This window comes from Phacochoerus africanus, chromosome 2, assembly GCF_016906955.1.
Source record: "Phacochoerus africanus isolate WHEZ1 chromosome 2, ROS_Pafr_v1, whole genome shotgun sequence".
NCBI lineage: Eukaryota > Metazoa > Chordata > Mammalia > Artiodactyla > Suidae > Phacochoerus > Phacochoerus africanus.
In genome coordinates, this window is record NC_062545.1 from 89933599 (window position 1) to 89954886 (window position 21288).

Consider the following 21288-nt stretch of genomic DNA (forward strand, 5'->3'; position numbering starts at 1 on the left):
CACAAATACCTTAAACTTGTTTCCCACACTGATGAAGCTAAGTTTTCCTGCTTTTTGTTTAGTATCTTTGTTGTTATTTGTGGATGATTCAAATAATTCCCGGATGAATTTATCCCTGGATTCACATATTAAGGACTCGAGAGACATATGCAAAGCATCATTATTTTTTTCCACGAACTGAGTCTGAAAAATAAAACAGACAGGAATGATTTGGTTCACACCTTGTGGTAATATTTCTTAATACAGCGCTAAGAGCACATTTAAGGCAACAGAAATGTACTGTATCTGGTGCTGTCCAACCCAGCCACAAACACCAATGCGGATGTTGAACACACGAAATGTAGCCGATATACTTGGAACCAATTTTTTTTTTTTTTTTTTTTGCTTTTTAGGGCCGCACCCATGGCATATGGAGGTTCCCAGGCTAGGGGTCCAATCGGAGCTACAACTGCCAGCCTACACCACAGCCACAGCAATGCCAGATCCAAGCCGTGTCTGTGACCTACACCACAGCTCACAGCAACGCCAGATCCTTGACCCACGGAGCAAGACCAGGGATTGAACCCCCAACCTCATGGTTCCTAGTCAGATTCATTTCCACTGCACCACAACCGGAACTCCTGGAACCAAATTTTTATTTGACTTGAATTTAAATAGTCCGGTTTTGTTAGATGTTACTGTATCATTTTGTGTGGCTTCAACATCACATGGTTGTCTCCTGGTAGAAGTTATACTCACAGTTTCATAGCAAACTGCCCCTGCAAAATGCCTGATAATGAAACCTTCGTCATCTCGTATGTTCCTATGGATTGCCAGCTTAGATTTTCTAGGAATCTGAAAAACAATACACACACCAGTTATTAAATGATCAAAAAAACACTTTGAAACTCCCTTTAGAAAACATTTGAGATGTGAAATGCTTAAAATTATGAAGGGAGCTTTCACACTTTATACAATTATACTGCTTTTTTTTTTTTTTTGCTTTTTAGGACTGCACCTACAGCATATGGAGGTTCCCAGGCGAGGGGTGCAATTGGAGCTACAGCTGCTGGCTTACAGCACAGCAACAGCAATGCCAGATCCAAGATGCATCTGCGACCTACACCACAGCTCATGACAATGCTGATCACCACGATGGGAACTCCCTATACTGCTTTCTAAATACCTAGTAAGCCTTAAAGTACTGGTAAAATCTAGCACATATTTTTGGTTATAACTTCTTAGGAAAGAAAAAAGGAATAAGACCAAAAACGAAACAAAACAAAACCAACTACACTATGTAGAAGAACATGCAAAACATAGGCATTTTATCAAGTTGACTGCCTGTGTCTAAAGTAGTAGTTCCTGGAGTTCCTTCTGTGGTACAACGGGATCTGCAGCATCTCTGCAGCGCCAGGATGCAGGTTTGATCCCAGGCGTGGCACAGTGGGTTAACAGCTCTGGCATTGCCACAGCTATAGAATAGGTCCCAAATGCAGCTCAGATCTGATCTCTGGCCTGGGAACTCTACATGTTGCAGGGCGGCCAAAAAAGAAAAAAAGAAAATAAGAATAAAGTAGTGGTTCTTGACCTTGGCTGTTGGATTAGAATCATCTGGAGAAGTATTAAAACTCCCATACTCCCATCAGGCAATTCCTAGGGGTTGCCAAGGTTAAGAAGCACTGCTCTAAAGAAACACCTAAGGAGTTCCCGTCATGGCTCAGCAGAAACGAATCTGACTAGTATCCATGAGGACTCAGGTTAGCTCCCTGGCCTCGCTCAGGGGGTTAAAGATACAGCATTGTTGTGAGCCATAGTGTAGGTCGCAGACACGTCTCGGATCTGACATTGCTGTGGCTGTGCTGTAGGCCAGCAGCTACAGCTGGTTTGATCCCTAGCCTGGGAATTTCCACATGCTGCATGTGCAGCCCTAAAAAAACAAAAACAAACAAAAAAAGGCAAAAAAAAACAAAACAGAAATTGACACAAGAACCCTTCCACTGACATAAACCATACACAATGAAGCTGAATGCTTACACAGAGAACCTGAATGTATTTGAAGGAAATGAAATCATTTTCTGGCTATGCCATTTCATTATAATATCTCATATTGATAACATATTTTTAAAGTTTCCAAAATAAAAGATCATATCTGATTGTCAAAATAACCTAAGGTTAAGACAGACAATTGCATTTAAAAATGTACAAGCTAAATCTTTGGAACCTCCTGGGCTTTTCCTGGGTGAGAGAGCTGTCAGATCAAGGAGCTGCCACTCTGTGTGGTAACACCAGCCGAGTCAGAGTGAGGGCCCCCGAGTCAGGGTGAGAGAGCTGTCAGATCAAGGAGCTGCCACTCTGTGTGGTAACACCACCCGAGTCAGAGTGAGGGCCCCCGAGTCAAGGTGTCAACCTGATTCCCAAATCCAGCACTTTCTCACTATGCTAAACATGGCAGGTCACCTAACCTCTCCATCCCAGCCCCCCATCTCTAGCATGGGGCTGCACGCAGGATCCAGCCCAAGGTATTACCATGGGGATCAAATATAGCACTTCAGGTAAGATGCCTGAATGGCACATGCTAAGTGCTCAATAAACAGTTATTACTACTTTTACTTTCAAAGAACTACAACAAAAATAATGATCTGTACAAATCAGAATATACTGTATTGCTCTTATTCTCTTTTGAGGAAAGTGGCCAAAGCCCATTTCTGAGACTTTAGTTCACTGTCCTAGGAGCTATATGTCTCTGAAACCCTGACAATCAGTACCTTTCATAAAGGTAACTGTGCGTTATTAATAAATAGGACTGGATATATACGCCTTCCATCTTAGCATAAGTTTCACTGGGGGATACATATTGTTTTATTTCTATCTCCACTGCAGTAAGCAAGGCAGGCTCTACAGCTCGAGATTAAGGATCAGAGGAACTGCAAGTCAATGGAGCAGGTGGCTATGGGACGCAGTCCCCAGGGAAGGTTATCACAACCCCATCAGTGTTTCAAGTACATGCATTCAGCCTATTCACATTCTTGATTCACTTAACTATGTATGGAAACAAGAATATTTGCTTTCATTCACATAAGCGTCTAGATTCAACCAATCAATGACTGTTATACTGTGCTACACCCTCAACACAATAAACACAAGAGGAAGCATCTGCAACTCTAAGCAGCTTTTTTCTTTTCCTTCCTTCCTCCCTTTGTTATTCTAAGATGAGGCAGCACCCACCTTCATGTATGAAATCATCACCCCTGTCTCCCTGGGCTAGTCAACTCTTTCTGGGTGCAAGGACAGAGATGTGCCTTCATTAGTTCAGGGTGTGATGGTTGAGCATAAAGATAAATAGAGAAGTAGCTGAACTCCAGCCCTATGGTTCACTGCTGCAAGCAAGGGTTCCAGCACAGCTCTACAACTAATGGAAATTTTGGGAACAAGGACTCCTTTCTGACCCTTTTAGATAATGTACTTCTCATTTATTTCCACTGCTCTCTGTACTTGTTTTTCCCTTTAGCTAATTCTACTGCCTCAGCTTCTATGATCCTCTGTGAGTACATTTCCCATTCTAACCCCCTAGGAAAGAGCATCAAGATGGATTGGCTGATCACTAACATGAACTGCTTCTGCCAGTCAGATCCTCAGCCATGAGCTCTGCTGGATTCACAAATCTGCAGACAGTGGTTGCTTGTGACTCCAAGTGTTAACCCCCTGGAGAGTGATCAAGGTCACGTGACATGTAACAGAGCATCTGAGGGCCACTTTGCACAGAAGGGAGAACATGAAACAGGTAAATCTCGGAGTTCCCATTGTGGCTCAGTGATAACAAACCCAACTAGTATCCAAGAGGACGCACAAAGGTTCGATCCCAGGCCTCATTCAGTGAGTTAAGGATCCAGCGTTGCCATGAGCTATGGTATAGGTCACAGATACAGCTCTGATCTGGCATTGCTGTGGCTGTGGTGTAGGCCAGCAGCCATAGCTCTGATTTGACCCCTAGCCTGGGAACTTCCATGTGCCGCAGGTGCAGCCCTAAAAAGCCAAAAAAAAAAAAAAAAAGGTAAATCTTTTAAATAGAAGGGCCCTGATTAGATCCTCATCATCAAAAATAGATAAACAGTCATCTATAGAAGATACTGATCTGGATTAATTACAGAAGATGCTTGTGGTTGCTCTAAGTCCTACACAACTCAGGATTCTAATCATCTAAAAGTTCACGTCTAGTAAGTACATCTTTCTAAAAGTTGTTCTTGCCCTGAGAGGGTCTCGATTTTGAAACGGGAAACTCACAGAGAGTCGGAAATGGTCTTTGTGCTTCTGGTGAACTGCAGATGTAAAGTGTTGATCACTTGGCTGTGGAAGGCGATTTTCTTCATCCAGAATATCCAGTATTCCCACTAATCTTGCTTCAATTAAATCTATTTCAAAAAAACGATGATTTGTTAGGGTAAAAACATAACATTTTAAACTTACTGATCACAAATGTTGAGGGCTGATCAGAAACAATGTAACATGATTCTCTAAGTACTATAGGCTCTCAAAAGCTACAGAGAACAGATGAATTTGATCTCCTATCTGGCAATTTATTAGAAAGTAACACCATGTATTTAATATAGGTTTTAGAAAAACAACCCCATAAAGAAAGTGACTACTGTTATAACATTTGTAAGCTAGAACAGAGGCTGAAGAGCTAGAAATGCCTCCTCTTCCAGATGATATCTATATTGGAAATAAAGTAAAACCACAGAAGTTTTAACCACAGGATTAGCTTTTTTAAACTGCTTTTAGTAGGGATTCAAAAGCTTTCCAGCAAAACTTCGTAAGAGCAGATTTTTATGCTCCTTCTATTCATGTTGTTTGAATTCCGTGTCTGTTCAAATTAACGGTAACCTGTGTTTGCCAGGGGTGAGGGGGAGGGAGTGGGATGGACTGGGAGTTTGGGGTTAACAGATGCAAACTATTGCATCTGGAGTGAATAAGCAATGGGATCCTGCTGTATAGCACAGAGAACTGTATCCAATCCCTTGTGACAGATCAGGATGGAGGATAATGTGAGAAAAAGAATGCATATAGATGTATAACTTGGTCCCTCTGCTGTACAGCAGCAATTGGTAGAACACTGCAAATCAACTATTAAAAACGGATTTTAAAAAATTAAAACTAAAACTAAAAATTAATTCTAACTAAAAAAAATTAACTGTAAAATATAAGCTGCTTAAATACAACATATAAGAACTGTTAAATGGGACAGACTCTAAAAGCTACAGGACATAGGAAGAGAAATCAAGATTCTAACTGCACTGGTCAGCGAATGGCGCCTCTTGGGCAATTAGTGGCAGTGAAGAGCGGCACACTAACTCAGTTGTAAGCTGGGGCATTCTGATAGACGGAGGATGGCAGAATTGTGCTGAAAGATACACTAAAGAGGGAGTTTCTGTTGTGACTCAGCAGTTAACGAACCCAACTAGGATCCATGAGGATGCGGGTTCAATCCCTGGCCTCGCTCAGTGAGTTAAGAATCTGGCACTGCTGTCAGCTGTGGTGTAGGGTGCAGAGGCGGCTTGGTTCTGGTGTTGCTGTGGATGTGGTATAGGTCGGCAGCTGTAGCTCCGATTCGACCCCTAGCCTGGGAACCTCCATATGTCATGGGTTTGGCTCTAAAAAGACAAAAAAAGAAAGAAAGAAAATAACCATCACTACGAACAGAAGAAATTTTAGGAAAATTTTCAGCACCGCTGAATTCAATGCCTTGATAGGAAAAATAACTTCCAGTAATGTAAAACCTCTAGAAAACCCCTCTCCAATATCACAGTTTTAAGTCCCCAATGGGAAATAGCAGTCACAGAATACACAGAAATACTAAGGAGCTCCTGCGTGGTGCAGCACATTAAGGATCTGGTGTTGCCACTGCTGTGGAGGAGGTTTGATCCCTGGCCCAGAAACTTCCACACGCCATGGGTGTGACCCCTCCAAAAAAAATTACTGGTGGAAAAAAAAAAAAAAACATACCTATACAGTCCTGATTATCCACGTAATGTACTTCATTCACACCTAAACCTTCCTTTTGATAGAGTTCTTGTTCCTGGAAGGAAATAACCATCATCACAGATATGGAGAGACAGGAAATGAACTCACTGCTTTGCGCTGTTATCCGATTATAACATTTGTTGATAAGTCCGCATACAAAGGTTCATATCAGCTGACTCCGGGGCTTAGAAGTCTTACAAAACGTTAGGGAAGAAACATCCTTGCCCCTCAAGCAAGGTGAAAGCAAAAATGACACAGCTAACATAATGTGATTTCCACATTGGAAAAATTCCTTCTTGCAGATCAGCACACTTCCTAAAACAAGCTGAGCAACAGCCAGGAAGAAATACAGGGATCTGTTTCTAACCATTCAGATCCAAGACAAGTCTGGAGCTTTGAAACATTTTAGCAATTTGAAAGTTACACTTCTCAGTGGAACAGATCAGGGCTCAGGGAACATTCTCTGTGAGGGCCAGAGTAGGTATTTTCAGCTGTGGGCCACACTGTCTTTGTCACAACTACTTAATTAGGCCACTGCAGGGTGAAAGCAGCTGCAGTGAGGCTGCATAAATGAGGAGGCATGGCTGTCTCCAATAAAACTGCATTTGCAAAAACAGTCAGCATGCTGGATTTGTCCCAAAGGCCACGGTTTAGCCCAAAATACACATAGGAAGAGAACTTGCTTGGATAATTTTAAAAAGTTTAAAATACACCTAAACATACTAGCTCCCTCCTGACATGAAATGTATTTCTTTTCTCAATAGCCTTAAATCGCTGTCTGAAGACAGGCAGAGAAGATTTATAACATTTATATACAAGCACTAAAATCAAGGAAAGAGCAGTTAACTGCAAATGTGCAAATGGGCTCTAACAGCTGCACAGCTCTCTCACTGTGTGTGTGTGTGTGTGTGTGTTGTGTGTGTAATATATCACTGGGGAAAATAAATATAATTTGGAAGAATAATTTACAAGTCAAAGTTGAGGAGTTCCCATCGTGGCTCAGCAGTAACGAACTTGACTAGTATCCATGAGGATTCGGGTTTGATCCCTGGCCTCGATCAGTGGGTTAAGGTTCCGGTGTTGCTGTGAGCTGTGGTATAGGTCGAAAACGAGGCTCAGATCCCAAGTTGCTGTGGCTGTGTGGGTGTGCCCAGCAGCTGCAGCTCTGATTCAACCTCTAGCCTGGAATCTCTATATGCTGCTGGTGCAGCCCTAAAAAGCAAACAAAAAAGAAAGAAAGAAAGAAACAAACAAAGTTGAGTCCCTGGATGTAATTCTGCTATATTCTTAAAACTGAAAAAAAAAAGGGGGGGGGAGGGGTTTTATCACAGATGGGTGAGCAATGCAATGAGCTTGGGGTGATGTATATTTCAACCTTATTTTTCCCTGAATGTTTAAATATTTTCTCCATGAGACATACTAGAAAAAGTTTCTGCCATGCTAAAAGGCACTGTCCAATTAAACTTGACTGAATTTGATATTCACATGTTTATTTTAAAGACCACCACAAAAATAAACAGAAGTCAAGACACTGTCTCCTCTTCCCGCAGTTTCTAGATAAAGCTTGCTTGGCTGGTATGAGATGGAAGAATTAAGGTATGTTAAGTGAGAAGCATACATGTAATGGAAGAACTAAGCCAGATAAACCATTTTCAGAGAACTAACTTTAACCTATTTTGCCATAACCTATTTTGCCAGAAATGGTTTAACTATAATATATAAAGAAAAGGTATAAAAATCGGAACGTGCTTGGATACCTGTAAAGACAAAAACATAAAAATGGGGGAAAAGGTGAATAGGTTGGGAATAGGAAAGAAAACATTTCACATTTGAAGTCCAGACAGACTAGGGAATGTGTAGAACAGAAGTGCTAATACAAAGGGAAGAGTGTTGTGGGCCAGAAGCCAGGAAGGTGGGCTCCAACCTTCGAGGGTCACTGAACTTCCGAAGTTTCTTCATCTGCAAGAGAAAGGGCTGCACTTGATTAATCCCGAGTTCCCTTTAACTCTACTCTCTTCACTCAGTACATCACATAGTTCAAAGGACTGCAAGGTAAGTGGATTCAAGGTAAGAAACAGTGAGCCCAACCCCAAAGCTACCTTCACTCACCCTACACTCTGGAGTATTATTACGAAGGAACTTCGTAGACGTGAGATGTGGTGCAGGCCATGCCCACAGTTACCTACTTTGAGTAGTGGCAGGCATCTCCTTGCTGGACTGGAGACGGCATCAAGCAAAAGCACACCATCGCTGGGTCACTGCAGTGCCCAGGCAGCAGGGCAGGGAAAGCGCTGCCCAAGGGTACCCCAGGCCAGCAGCAGTACAGTCCCCTGACCTGCTGGCTTTCCTGCCATGCAGAGAGAGAGGGCTCACAGGTGGCAGAGTGGACAGAAACAGACACACAGAGAGGAGAGAGGGAGAAGCCCTAGTCAGGGAAGAGAGCAGAACGTTGTTTAGAAGGGACAGGAATAGAGACAGCAGAATCAGAAAAAGAAACAAGCAGAATTTCAAGTCTAGTAAAAGTCACCAGTAAGGAACCAGAGATGTTCACTAGTGAGGAAACCCTATTAGCATTTTTATTGGGTTCCTAGGCATCAGTTGTACCCTTAACACCTCTGATGGCTCTGAGTGACGGCTAAGCCCCTGGGGCCCATGCCCCAGGCCGGGCATCTCCCATTCCTTACATCACACCCTGTCGATGGATTGATGGGTAACTGTGATAGATAGGTCTCTGGCCTTGAAATTGAAAACAGCTTAATGTGGTTCTTTAAATTGTATGGCAATTACCTCCTTCAGAATCCTTTCATTAAAAAACTGTTGAAGTTTTTCATTGCAATAGTTGATGCAAAATTGTTCAAAACTGTTATGTTCAAAGTACTCTGAAAATAGAACCAGAATCAAGAGTCATCATCAGATCGACTTCATATTAATAAATTTAACTTAGGATAAAATTTTACTGTATCAATGCTTAATTTAACACTAGGTTAAAAAAAAAAGTACATGTAATTGCTTCATACTCCCCAAATGCTCTTATTTCAAGATTCAAACTTTGACAGGCATTAAAATTAAGTATTAAAAATACCTTGCTTCACCTGACAAAAAGCGAAAATAAAATGACATAAGATAAATGTCATATAGTAAAAGATATAAAATACAAGCCCCTTGTAACATTTTTAAGCACAAATGTTAAAGTAATCTAACTAAAGAAGAAAAATGACTTTAAATGTAAGTACTTTATAGTCTGCTATATAATCAATAAAATTAGTTACGAAAAATATTACGGGGACAAGTACATTTCTAAACTTAGGGGATTGTGTTAGGTTATTTCTAAGATCTCTGTAGCTCTAAAATGTTATGACTCTGTTGTATGTGTCTGCTTCGCTAAAAATAGTGCCGACCAGGGAACAAATGTCTGAATAATTATAAATCTTAAGTCAGTGTTCATTGTCTCTCTACCTTTGAACAAGGTAGAGAATCTATAAATTGTAAAATATAAACTATAAATTGTAAAATACAGGTTACATAAAAAATAAAACTCTGCCCTTGCAAAATGCAAACACTGCTATCTTCCCTTGGCAAAGGCAAACGAATGACAAAGGAGGACAGATACAAGGAACGCCCACACTGATGAAGCCCAATATAAAGACAGTCAGAATTACTTTGAAATTTTTACAACATGGTCATTCTGAACAAAGTTGCATTCAGATATCAGTGACTCATTTCATTCCTGGTTATACAGCTCCGCAGTTGTTCTCAAATACTTATCTTGATATCTTATGCATTTGGTGGAAAATAATTGGAAATAGCTATCTGTAATAGCTATTTACAACTAACATTAATGACAAGTTTTTACTCATAGCAATGAGTTTGGCCTGCTGCTCGGTCAACCTGCACCCAGTCCTATGCTGGAGTCAGTAGTTTTAATGCTGTAATTCTCTTTATCAGCAGCACTCAAGACTTCACCTTGATTCAACTGTATTCATTTGAGAGAAGAAAAAAAAAAGACATCTCCTACCTAGAGCAATTTTAATCAATATGTTTTAATGTAAGCATCAGTGTGACCAAAATCCATGAGTCTTTCCTTTTTTTTTCTCTGAACTATAAACTTCCTATTTAAATTATATTACAAAATGAAATGTAGCCATATAACTAAAAACACATCAAGAAAAAGGTATTAAGGGGGAAAAAAAGGTTTTTAAAATTTTATGTGTGAAAAATTCAATGAAAAAGTATTAAACAGGAGTTCCCATTGTGGCTCAGCAGTAACTAGCCCCACTAGTATCCATGAGGATGTGGGTTTAATCCATGCCTTTGCTCAATGGGTTAAGGATCTGGCATTGCTGTGAGCTGTGGGGTAGGTTACCAACATAGCTCAGATCCTGTGTTGCTGTGGCTGTGGTGTAGGCCAGCAACTGCAGCTCTGACTCGACCCCTAACCTGGGAACTTCCATCTACCACAAGTACAGTCCTTAAAAAAAAAAAAAAAAAATTACACAGATATGAACTCACAAATAAAACTGTACTTACCAAAACCAGCAATGTCGAGGACTCCAATAAAATAGGATGATGTTTCAAAAGGAAAACACTGATTTACTCTGTTCACTACATGATCAAAAAGATGGCTATAGACAGTCTTTGCCAAGGCATCCCGGGCATTGTTTGCTTGCTCCACTTTCAAGGGCACCCTGGAAAAGAAGAATAAACCAGTGAAAACTCTTCATAGTAATAGGTTGTAGAGATAATGCCAGATCCCCAAGAACAAGGTGTATCTACACATATTCACCGTGATGAACAAAATAAACAGTTACAAAAGGTCATTTGTGAATAGCAACCGATGAGTGGGGCTAAGTACAACAATACGAGAAAATCATCCAAAGTTAGATTAAAAGTCTATTACTGAGTAAAAGAACTCTAGGCTCTCAATACCTTTTTAACTCTAATTTTCCCCACCATGCAGGACTTGTACAGAGCAGCGAGGGAAGGCACTTACTTTATAACTGTTCCTTTGGCGCCCCCTGCTGTTGTTAGCATGACTCTTGTGGTTAAACTTACACGAAGATCGTCTTGATCCAAACCCAGTAATTCTGCACAATATTCCAATGCCTGAGTAGATTTATTCTTCAGGTTACAACCACCTAATGAAAACATATATTAATTGAAATTAACCAACATTATGTAGACCATGTTTTCAAGATCCATTTCTGAGAAGTACACTTCACTTACATAAAACTATGGAGTAGACAAAGCTTATTCTGTGACTTTCAGTTTCACCTCACTTGTTCCCCACCCTCGTGAGGCATCCATACTGCCAAGGTCAACAGGAGACCCTCACTCAGGCCCATCCACGAAACAACCCTTTTAGCCCATCCATTTTAACCTGTCACTGTTTCATTTTTTATGATCCTGAAAGGAAAATATACTAATCACAGATTATAATCCTTGTTAATATGTTACATCTCTGGAAGAGTGGAGTGCCTTATCACTCACATTCACATGACCCCAGAAAAGCTCAAGGAGTGATATTAATGGTAAATGCAGAGAGGCACTTTCCTAGGGCAATAGGGGTGTGGGTGTCTGTGCACAAGTGTGGGTGTGGGTGTGCTCGTGACACACTATGCTCATGACACAAGGGACAAAGGAAAGGGGTGAAGAGGCCACTTCCATTTCCTGTATGTCATTTCTATAGATTTCTATTTATGGAGGCTGTTCTCCAAAGTTTTTTATAGAAAGGCAGCGTATGACAATGTTTTAGACTCTGGGCTATGAAGGCTCTATGACTTACTACAAGGTCACTTGTGTGACCTTGAACGAGTTACGTATTCTCTCTGTTCAGTTTCTGCACCCATGTAATGAAGATAGTAACTTCACTCGCCTGCTATGAAGATTAAAAAGCTTAGAAACGTGAAAGTGCTTGGAATAGCGTCTGGTGAATAATAAGCACCATATAAAGGTGAACTAGAATTATTATCTTATTACTACTAATACTAAAATAAAAATAATAAACAGGTATTAATACTTGTAGGAATTAATGTTTATATATGATTCATTTTAAGACTAATTTCAAAAAATGTGGAAATCATAATGAGAAGTTTATCATGGCAAATTAACAAATTATTTAATAGGCTGAGAAATAGACCATGAGGTCATATATAAGTAAAGGGCTGTCAAGACAATTCACTGAGGAAAGAATAATTTTTCAGACAAATGGCACTGGACAACTGGACATTCATATGCAAAAGAATGAAGCTGAACACCTACTTCTCACCATTCACAGAAATTAACTCAAAATTGAAAATGTAAAAGCTAAAACTATTAAACTCTTAGAAGAATACAGACATAAATCTTTGTGACCCCAGACTAGGTAATGGTTTCCTGGATATGGCACCAAAAAGACAAACAACAAAAGAAAAAATAGACACACTGAACTTTATCAAAATGAAAAACCTTTGTGCTTCAAAGACTACTATGCAAAAAGTGAAAAGACAACCTACAGAATGAGGGAAAATATTTGCATATGATACATCCAATAAGGAACTTGTACCTAGAATATAGTTTTAAAAAAACTCTTACGGGGAGTTCCCATCGTGGCGCAGTGGTTAACGAATCCAACTAGGAACCATGAGGTTACGGGTTCAATCCCTGCCCCTGCTCAGTGGGTTAAGGATCTGGCATTGCCGTGAGCTGTGGTGTGGGTTGCAGACGCGGCTCGGATCCCGTGTTGCTGTGGCTCTGGCGTAGGCTGGCAGCTACAGCTCCGATTTGACCCCTAGCCTGGGAACCTCTATATGCCGCAGGAGCGGCCCAAGAAGTGGCAAAAAGACAAAAAAAAAAAAAAGAAAAACTCTTACAACTCAATAATGAAAAGGCAACTCAACTAAAAAAAATGGTTAAAGAATATAAATATCATCTCTCCCAAAAAAAGATATACAAATGGCCAATAAAGTCATGAAAAGATGCTCAACATCATGTGCCATCAAGAAAACGCAAATAAAAACCACAATGAGGCAGCACTTCACACACACTAGGATGGTGAGATTGTAAAATGATTCAGTTACTTCAAAAGTCAGTTCCTCAAAAGATTAAACATAAAATTACCATATGACTCAGCAATTCCATCTCTAGGAATATATTTGAAAGAATGAATATATGCCCACACAAAAACTTGTACACAAATGTTTATAGCAGCATTATTCATGATGGTCCAAAGTGGAAGCAACCAAATATTCATTAAATGACAAATGAATAAATAAAGTGTGATATATCCATACGAAGGAATATTACTAGGCAATAAAAAGAAATGAAGTGCTATACGTGCTAAAATACGGTTGAACTTTGAAAATATGCTAAGTAAAAGAAGACGGTCACAAAAGAGCAAATACTGTATGATTCCATGTATATGCAATGCCCATGATAGGCAAACTGATAAGAGACAGAAAGTAGAACGGTGGGTGCCTAAAGGCTAGAAATTTGGGGAAAATGATGAAGGGTATGGGGCTTCTTCTTCTTGGAGTGAGGAAAACATTCTAAAACTGGTGACAGTGACTATTGCACAACTCTAAATATGAATTACCTTTCCAAAAAGTTGAAAAAAAAATGAGATTGGAATACTTGGAAGATATCTTAAGCCAATAATTCTATGAAAATAAAATTACTACTAATTTCTAGTTTGTATTCACAAACATATTACCTAAAATTACATAACTCAAAAAACTGACTACCGATTAATTTAATTTTAATTTTAAATAATTTGTCTTATTTAAATAACACCTTTTAACTACTTTGCAGTTTCAGGAATTATGTTAGGCTAACATAAGAAAACACTTATTTTCAAAGTTTTAAAAAGGCAAAATGCTGTAAAATAATGTAAATGTTTTCATGTCACTCTCCTTCCAAAGAGAAATTCTTTGAACACTTTTAAAATCTGTTATAATTGGAGTTCCTATCATGGCTCAGTGATTAACAAATCCAACTGAGAACCATGAGGCTGTAGGTTAGATCCCTGGCCTTGCTCAGTGGGTTAAGGATCTGGCGTTGCCGTAAGCTGTGGTGTAGGTCCAGATGTGGCTCAGGTCCCATATTGCTATGGCTCTGGGGTAGGCCGGTGGCTACAGCTCCGATTGGACCCCTAGCCTGGGAAGAACCTCCATGTGCCACGGATGCGGCCCTAGAAAAGACAAAATAAATACATAAATAAAATAAAATCTGTTATAATTATGTATATTTTGATTATGTGAAATTTTAAAAGTATAGGATGTCCCAAAAGGTATTTTTTGCATTTCCATTATGCAAAAAACTTTTAATAAAATGAGAGTCTTCTGAACATTTACTTAAGAATAAATCCTGATAAAGTAGTTACAAAAATATCCAGAGATTTTTCAAATTCCAAGACCATACCAAAATCAAGCTCTTAAGGGCAGGAAAAAAAATCAATTATATTTAGAAAGAAACCATTTGGATCTATAAGCAGAATCACAAGGGGAGTTCCCGTTGTGGCTCAGTGGTAACGAATCCAACATAACCACGAGGACTTGGGTTTGGTCCCTGGCCTTGCTCAGTGGGTCGGGGATCTGGCATTGCTGTGAACTGTGAAGAAGGTCACAGATGTTGCTCGGATCCTGCATTGCTGTGGCTCTGGTGCAGGCTGGCACTGTAGCTCCAATTCAACCCTAGCCTGGGAAATTTCATATGCCATGGGTGAGACCCTTAAAAGCAAACAAAAAAAGGGAGGAGGTCACAGGAAGTAGGAAGTTTAATATAACAAAATCTTAGCTATTGAAATTGAAATACTTCGTTGATTCACTACTTTCAATCTTCTCGGCTTTCTGCTCATTTTCCCTCAACAAAACGAAGTTTGAGAAAGAAAAATAAAAGATAATGTGAATATCTGCTACATGCATTTAACTAACCAGATCATGTCCCATTTAGCTCCTGCCTACACATCTGGGTGTTGTACCGCACGGTAATAGCAGCAGGTGTGTGGAAGTGCTGCCCATCACTTCTACAACATCTGCAAAGCGCACGTTAGTTAAGCTACACTTTCTTGCCATTACTTACAACTTTCACAAGCTGCCTTGGTATAACAATGCTACTGAATAGACAAAAATGTATTCTAACATTCATTACATTTTCAAATCTCTCCAAAAAAACTAACAAAAATGTTAAGAAACACTAAGAACATATGTGATTTTGCTTGGTTTTCTTTTTTTGCTGCTGCTTCTTTTTTTTTTTTTTTTTGGTCTTTTAGGGCCGCACCCCTATGGAAGTTGCTGGTCTAGGGGTCGAATCAGAGGTACAGCTACTGGCCTACACCACAGCCACAGACAGGGGACCCAAGCTGCATCTGTGACCTACACCACAGCTCATGGTAAGGCCAGATCCTTAACCCACTGAGCAAGGCCAGGAACTGAACCTGTGTCCTCACGGACACCAGTGAGGTTTGTTACCCCTGAGCCACAATGGAAACTCCCCAGACACAATTTTTTTAAAAAAGATTTCTTTTAATTATAGTTGATTTACAATGTTCTGTACACAATTTTTAATTGTTTGTTTTTCCTCTTACGCCCCTCCCTTATATGCAAACTACTGCTTGGTAACTACACTTTAAAAACACTTCTTGGAGTTCCTATTGTGGCGCAGTGGTTAATGAATCCAACTAGGAACCATGAGGTTGTAGGTTCGATCCCTGCCCTTGCTTAGTGGGTTAAGGACCCGGCGTTGCCATGAGCTGTGGTGTAGGTTGCAGATCCGGCTCAGATCCCACATTGCTGTGGCTCTGGCGTAGGCTGGCAGCTACAGCTCCGATTAGACCCCTAGCTTGGGAACCTCCATATGCCATGGGAGTGGCCCTAGAAAAGGCAAAAAGACAAAAAATAAAAAATAAAATAAATAAAAACACTTCTTAATGCTATTTCATTATTATTTTATGGGTGAAAAATCCAATGCTTAGAGAGCTTCTGGGATCTGACACTAAAGCCCATGACACTATTAAATGGTGCATGGTGCTTTTGATTTTTTTTTTTTTCTTTTTAGGGCTACACAGAGGGCATATGGAGATTCCCAGGCTAGGGGTCTAATTGGAGCTACAGCTGCAGGCCTACACCACAGCCACAGAAACGCAGGATCCAAGCTTCATCTGTGACCTATAGCACAGCTTTGGCAACGCTGGATCTTTAACTCACTGAGTAAGGCCATTGATTGAACCTGCTTTCTCATGGATGCTAGTCAGATTTGTTAACTGCTGAGCCATAACGGGAACTCCAATGTTTTTGATATTTTTAAAAACTCATTCTTGTGGTTGCCGGGGGGGGGGGGGGGGGGGTGGATGGACAGGAGTTTAAGACTAATAGATGCAAACTATTAATTTAGAATGGACAGACCATAAGGTCCTACTGTATAGCACAGGGAACTATATACCCAATCTCCTGGGATAGACCATGATGGAAGATAATATGAGAAAGAGAATGTATACATATGTATGATTGGGCCACTTTGATGTACAGCAGAAATTGGGACATTATAAATCAACTACACTTTAATTAAATAAATAAAAACTAAAAAAATTTTATTAAAACTGGAAAAAAGAAACCTCATTCTTAGTGTAAGATTTTTTAAACAATGTTTTTATGCAGGAGTTAACAATCTTTTTCTTCAAAATGTGAGGTTTCAGGCTTTTCTGGCCATGTAGTCTCTGCCACAACTACTTACCTCTGCCACCGCAGCACCAAAGCTGGCAGAGACAAGACATAAAGGAGTGAGTGTGGCTGTGTTTCCACAACACTTTAGTCACAAAAACAGGCACCTTGGTCACCTATGACCAAGAGCCAAGCCCCATATTCATCAATCAAACTTAAGGTTACATGGCTCAGCATAAACAAATCTCACTAGCATCCATGAGGATGCAGGTTCGATCCCTGGCCTCGCTCAGTGGGTTAGGATCTGTCATTGCAGTGATCTATGGCATAGGGTGCAGACATGGCTCAGATCCTGCGTTGCTGTGGCCGTGGTGTAGGCTGGCAGCTGCAGCTCCGATTCAACCCCTAGCCTGGGACCATATGTCATGCATGCGGCCCTTAAAAAAAAAAAAAAAAACTTACAGTTACATGAAAAGTCTTGCTATCCATACAGAGATTGACACACTGTAGTTGAAAAGTTACTATCATGCATGTATTTCAATGTTCTTTTCAATGAGTATCATGTTTAACTATTTTTATTTCCCAGTAATGAAATACATAGGTTTTGATATAGTCACTTATCCTAACTGACTCATCCAAGCTTATACCAATGAACCAGAAACATGTCAAAATACCTTAATAAATGGTAGAGAATTATTCTGTTCACTTATTGGAAAAGTGTACTATCAGTTGGAACACTTAACCAAATTCCACCCTGGTAGTCTGAGTTATTTACCCTCCACAAAATGAGTTTATTCTTCATCAGCATCATGGATTTGTTCAAAACAGAGCTCATAATAACTAACACTGCAGCATGCTGCAGTTCCAAGACTCATCATGTAACACGATATATTCTAGAAATATCAGGGTATGAACAAACCTTCATACGGTCAATTTAAATATGACAACCAATGACAGAACTTCTAAAATTTGACTCCCTCTTAAAATAAAACAAAAATACCACAAAAAATTAAAAACAAAAACCTGAAGTGCTGCCAGCTTCCTCAAAATCAATATTTCCAAGATGTAGGACGCCGGCTACTACCCGGAACAGATCGAGCTTTTCTTCATCATCCAAACCGATTTTTTTCATGGCTGTACACATTCTAATAAAGTCTCCATGGTCATCTAACAAAGGGTCTTTCAAGGAACCTGCCTTAAGGTACTAGGAAATAAGAAGACATCGATTAACTGCTGTTTACATTACTTAAGCACAGAGGCTATCCCAACTAGATGAGGTCTGTTAATGCACTCTATAACATGCAAAAATAAAATGTGTCGATAAGAAAACTTGAGTATGCTAACACATTCAAAAACTGAATGACTGGGCAAAGCGTACACAGAATCTGGGTATTTCTTTTTTCAATAACGTGTGACTCCATAACTCTCTAAAAAATTTCAGTCAAAAATGGAATGAGACATTTTCCAGTTGAGTTACAACTTTAACTCTCATGTATCATAAAGCTAGATTAGAGAAAAATACAATTGAGTGCAAATGAAGGGAGTATCAGTGGTTGCAATGAATCAACATGAAACCAGAGGTCAAAAAGAACTGAGGTTGGAGTTCCCGTAGTGGCACAGCAGAAACAAATCTGATTAGGAACAATGAGGTTGCAGGTTCGAACCCTGGCCTCGCTCAGTGGGATAAATCCAGCATTGCCATGAACTGTGGTGTAGGTCGCAGACACGGCTCGGATCCCAGGTTGCTGTGGCTGTGGTGTAGGATGGCAGCTGCAGCTCCGATTCAACCCCCAGCTTGGGAACCTGCATATGCCTTGGGTGCGGCCCTAAAAAGCAAAAAAAAAAAAAAAAAAAGAAAAAAAAAGAAAAAAAACTGAGCTAAAAAGTCATAATAAAAATTAATTTAAATCCAACACTTAGCATTATTCTTCAGGTTGACTCCCATGAACTGTACCGAAATTATATTCAGCAGCAGTGCATAGTGGACAGGCTAACGACAATTTTCATGGCCTGGGAATTAATTTCTCAAGTATATATGAGATAAAGTGGATTAGTAAGCATTATGCTTAGGCTAAGACTATATGGGAAAACATTTCAGAAAAAAATTTTTCTCTCCTAAAAGAACTTGCATCTAATGTATTCACTTGTTAAAACCAATAGCAAACTCAGAAAAAGGAAGAAGTCAGCCCTGCAGAAATTAAAAGAGAAAAATAAAAGTTACTGGACACAGAAAGATTGGACTAGCAATTTTCCAGAACTTGAGAATGAACAGGTAAAATGAAATTTAGGTAACAGCATCAGAATTAGCTGGCCATTAAAGATGCCTCTGGAAGATGTTTTTTTGCATCGAGGTTACCAATTGCTTCCACAGCTAAAGTTGGAATTGCCTTTCCAGAGAAGTCTTTAAGATGTTTAACCATGCATGTGTGAAATTTCTGGAAAATGTCTAGAAAAATTTAATTTTATTCTTAAGCAAAGGAAACAATCACATGCAGCCAAGTTGAAAAGAAAACACATATCATGCAGAATTTTTAGTCTTGCAACTGAATGGTCACTTCCTTTAAAAACTGTTTCTCATCAAATGTCAATGAATGAATTGCTATTGTGGCAGACTAAAAATACTGCATTCTCCTAAAAATGACACACAGCTTCACAAGCCAATGGAACTAGGCAAAGGATTCTAAATAGTCAAAATGATCACCTCATCCTCCTGATCAAGAAGACAATAAAAAGTAATTTAAACAGATTAAATCCATTATTCACTTATATATTTATATATATATATATATATATAAACTCAATCATGTGAACAAGATTCCTAACCAAGCATGTTGACTCTAGAATCAGAGAAGGCACGTTTTCCTCTTAGGAAAGTACACAGAATGCTATTGTTTGGCAAATCAAATCAAACTTTCTTTCCTCTTCACTCAGTTTTCCCCATGCCAAGAGAACAAATTTATATTTGATTTTTTTTTCCTTTAGGATTTATGTAATAGCCCACCAGGAAATATCACCATTATCTTAGTGGAAATAATACAATTTCTATATTTTAATGATACCTTATAAAAATATAAGCTCTCATGACAAAGGACGATACCGTAATAAATATTAATGTCACTTCTTAACATTCTAACCATAGATGCAGCCTAAAGGTTACAACTTATAATTCAGACGTCTGTGCCTAAAGTGATAAACAAAATGTCAACTTGAAAATAAACTACAGGAGTTCCCGTCATGGCTCAGTGGGTAACGAATCCGACTAGGGACCATGAGGTTGCAGGTTCGATCCCTGGCCTTGCTCAGTGGGTTAAGGATCCGGCGTTGCCATGAGCTGTGGTGTAGGTTGCAGAAGCGCCTCTGATCCCACGTTGCTGTGGCTCTGGTGTAGGCCGGTGGCTGTAGCTCTGATTCGACCCCTAGCCTGGGAACCTCCATATGCCGCGGGAGCGGCTCGAGAAATGGCCAAAAAAATAAAAAATAAACTACAGACTCATTTGCTTAGAATTTGAAAATACTGGGGATTTTTATTTGCTTTCTGTTCCTTTCTATGAATATATTAAAGACGTAGTTCACCTCACCATTGTGAAAGAAGTCAAAAACACCTGATCGCAAATGCAGGAGTATTAAAAACTGAGCCTAATAAAACTTTGTTCAAGTAAACACTCAATATAAATCTTTTAATAAAATGAATAAAGGCAATGTGAATTAGTCCCCATAATTAATCCTGATTTGGCATTTAGTATTTATTATTTCAGCTCCCTGAATAAATACAACTTAATACTCCTTATTACCTAAACACTGCATATTAAAATTTATAAAGATTGCAGTAGATTATTATTATTTTTTTTGGCCATGCCCATGGCATGTGAAAGTTCCCAGTCCAGGGGTCGAACCCAAGCCACAACAGTGACAACATCAGATCCTTAACCACCAGGCCTGGGAGCTCCATAGTAGATTTTTTTTACATTAAGGATTTAATGTTTTTAAAATAATACTTAATGGTATAACTATATCTAATTACTCTTAAAAATACAATAATTTAGTAACACCTATACATAAAACATTTCATGATATAGAAACAGGATGTTTCAAAGAGAAATACAAACAATACATAAGCATTAGTTTATAAGAAGGCTTACTCTATTTATTGTCTACATCAAAGCTTACTTCAGCCTTGAAGTTGACAATAATTCATAAAGGACACATTTTATACTCAATCCCAAGTGAGTGACAGGAGAGTATGTTTCAAAAATGTCAGCAAAGGATGGTTCTTAGGCAATCTGACATCCTCATGCTAGGAAAAAGAGGAAAGCAGCACATCGAGGCCTCACCAAGAAGAGCCACCTGTGCTGTGGCTTCTGCAGATGCCAACAGGGGAATGAAGTCTTTATGGTGACAGTCATGGTTAAGTATGAGCCTAAAAGTAAGATACCTTACCCAGGGTTCCAAAGTAAAAAAACAGAATATCTCTTTCAGCATGATATTAGAGATTGTAATTTTAAAAAAGTCTACCGTACCTCAGGACTTTTTCGGTTCTGTAAAATCTGTTTGTCAGTTTCCTTGTTAGCAAAATATCGAGTGCAGCCCCGGTTTAAATACTATGACAAAGACATTTAAAATATAATTAACAAATATGATGCACAGGAAAATAATACAA

The 21288-nt window shown here is 39.3% G+C and overlaps 1 protein-coding gene across 7 annotated transcripts in view; it reads right to left on the minus strand.

Annotated features, from left to right (window-relative positions):
• MYO6 (myosin VI) overlaps nucleotides 1-21288 on the minus strand; it is a 146609-nt gene that overhangs the window by 43656 nt on the left and 81665 nt on the right. For all 7 annotated transcript variants that reach the window (XM_047763661.1, XM_047763653.1, XM_047763644.1 and 4 more), the window contains 9 exons: nucleotides 21149-21229; nucleotides 17655-17835; nucleotides 10991-11135; nucleotides 10528-10685; nucleotides 8788-8879; nucleotides 5983-6055; nucleotides 4264-4391; nucleotides 739-834; nucleotides 10-183 (listed from right to left, as the gene is read on the minus strand). In XM_047763661.1, the coding sequence (XP_047619617.1) occupies nucleotides 10-183; nucleotides 739-834; nucleotides 4264-4391; nucleotides 5983-6055; nucleotides 8788-8879; nucleotides 10528-10685; nucleotides 10991-11135; nucleotides 17655-17835; nucleotides 21149-21229 (1128 nt within the window). The remainder of the gene's footprint in view (nucleotides 1-9; nucleotides 184-738; nucleotides 835-4263; nucleotides 4392-5982; nucleotides 6056-8787; nucleotides 8880-10527; nucleotides 10686-10990; nucleotides 11136-17654; nucleotides 17836-21148; nucleotides 21230-21288) is intronic.